General features: G+C 37.9%; 1 gene segment (V, D, J or C); it reads left to right on the top strand.

The window, feature by feature from the left end:
• The first annotated feature begins 854 nt into the window (after positions 1–854).
• On the top strand, positions 855–1,229 carry LOC134442120 (T cell receptor alpha variable 22-like). The segment is given in 1 exon segment: positions 855–1,229. A coding segment is annotated over 1 exon segment (375 nt).
• The last annotated feature ends 1,360 nt before the right edge of the window (positions 1,230–2,589 follow it).

Genomic DNA, 2,589 nt, shown 5'->3' with positions numbered 1-2,589 from the left:
ATCAAAGTCGATTGCACCTATATTGTCCCACATTATGCAGTGTCCCACTTTAGAGCATTTTACCCTACTACTGTACGCTAAATTTTGTACTGAAGCACTTATTGTATTCTTTTACTCTTTGCAAGGCATTCAGAGGCATTATATCATACTTATAACATTAATATGGCCATTAACCTGCTGATGAAAACGTAAAATAAAAACAATCCTCAGAGTTCTTCAGGGTCCAGCATAATGAATTCCTCCATAGTGTATAAATGTACAACGTTCTTACACAGTATACCACATTAAAAGACACTGAAGTGCAGAACTTTACCAACACAGCTAATTTTTACCTCTTGTGCTTTCTTTTTGTAAGTGCTGAAAAAGGAACGAGTCATGGGCTGTAAACAGTTTTTAAAAATCTATATGTAAAGTTTGAATTTAGCCAGTTTCTGTGCCATCTTGTAAATGTAATTAAAATCTATCATTTAGTTTTATGTTAGCTTCATGTCTGTGGGGTTTAAATATCAACAACTCTTTGCATTTTTGGGTGAGGTTTAACTTTTCTCCTGCTTTGCAAAAATTCAGTTAGGCTACTCTCTCTCCAGTGGGTGGAGCTCCACTACCTTTGTCATGAAGATGCTTAAGCACTCAGGAGAGCAGGGACATAGGCCTACTGATATGACAGTGACTGCCTCTTCCTCCACAAGCTGAAGAACTGAAATGATGTCCCTCTTTGTATGCGTCATTTTGTTTGTATTAACAGGTCTGTTATTATTATTATATAGGCCTATTATTAAAACTAATATTATATAGTATTAATATTATTATCACAGTCAGTTGTCTGCTCAATTTATCTAAGCTTGCATTTTAACATGCACCCTTATCCCTCTGCTGTGGTAGGTAAAACCCTCCAGGATGGCATCAGGTCCTGGGATACGGTCAAGCATGTAGAAGAAGGTGGAACTGTCACTCTCACATGCAACTACAGTGGCTCTGTCCGGACATTGCAGTGGTATCGCCAGTTTCTGCATGCTGAGCCACAATTCCTCCAGTACATTACCACATCGGGAATGAAATATCCTGAACATGTTGAAAACCTGTCTTCAAAGGTTTCTACCAAAAACTCAAGTGTGATGCTGGAGATTTCCTCTGTGAAAATGACAAGCGCAGCAGTATACTACTGTGCATTGGAGCCCACACTGACAGGAAATCACAAAACTCTGAACAAAAACCTCATGGGTTCATGAAACATGTAGAAAGATTTAAGCATTGAAGGAGATTTTAGACATTTCTTACCCCTTTGTTCATTTCATGACTTTCATAGGTTCTATTCAAATAGCCTATTAACACTCTCAGGCAGGGGCGTATCCAGGACATTTTTACTAAGGTGGCCAAGATGACACACAAATATAGTCTGAGGTGGCCATGGAATCATAGAATTATATACACATACGGGGGTCCTCCCACACAGAAAATGTTGCATTTATTCTATGCTATTTCCTGCATTTTAAAGAAAAGCACCAGTGAACTTCAAATACAATATTTTGTAGTAGTATAAAATATATATATATATATATATAGTATTGAAATGTTCTATGTTTAGGTCTTTGTTTTCTATGTACGTATTCACAGAAATTAAAGATAAATGCACACACATATCCTCATTAAGTTATTTTAATGTGCCAGGCTTTTAATTGAAAGTGCAGTGTAATCTGGTTAAATGCTATGCATTCACATATAAATATGCATAATTGGCCATTTTTAAATAACTGAAGTATGAGAGAGTAGACACCAACTTCATGAATGACATCTGAACCTGACTTACCATGCTCAGTAGGTGGAGAGACAACACAGATTCACAGTCCGTCGCCTCCTCCTCCAAATGTGGCTGGTCAACTGTGGTAATACAAGGATAGTTTAAAATGACAGACAGACAGACAGACAGACAGACAGGTCCATGCACATATACATATAATACAAATCTTTAGTTCATCATCTTCTGTCTCAACATTTGTCAGCTGTTAAACCCTTTAATGCATGGCGTTATACCTTTGTCGTTACCAGAGTTACCATAGTGTATTACTAAAGACCCTGTGTTGTGTAGTGTGGCACTATGACAGAACCTTTTTGATGACAATAACAGTGTTCCACTGGTTGAACGGTGTGCATGAAAGGGCTACATGTAACTAATTCAAACTTTCCATGCACAACCTACCATCTTGTATTGGGGTAGTGGACTGCTCATCAACACTATCCCTAGGCTGCTGGCTTGTGTGGGCATCTGCACTGGTGCTGGTACTGGCTGTAGCTGACTCTGACTCTATTTTTTTCTTGATAAAGAAGCTCTCAATATCGTTTCTTCTCTTCATCTTAATGTCACTCACTGGAGGAAATGTAATCAAATCAATGCAACCAATTAATCATTCAATCAACTCACTTCTAAGCATAGTAACTGGCTACAATATCAGAGGGATTATTGTCGAATTGGCAGAGTACACATGTTGTGTTCACGAGTTTTGTGTTCGTGGTTGTGGTTCCCCTTAGAGTAACAACTTTGACTTCATTCAACAATGTCAGAATACAAAAAAACCTATATTATTGATGTTG

This window comes from Engraulis encrasicolus, unplaced genomic scaffold (assembly GCF_034702125.1).
Source record: "Engraulis encrasicolus isolate BLACKSEA-1 unplaced genomic scaffold, IST_EnEncr_1.0 scaffold_1173_np1212, whole genome shotgun sequence".
NCBI classification, from domain to species: Eukaryota; Metazoa; Chordata; class Actinopteri; order Clupeiformes; family Engraulidae; genus Engraulis; species Engraulis encrasicolus.
The sequence above is the reverse complement of the archived record's forward strand: the minus strand, read 5'-3'. Positions and strand labels throughout refer to the sequence as shown.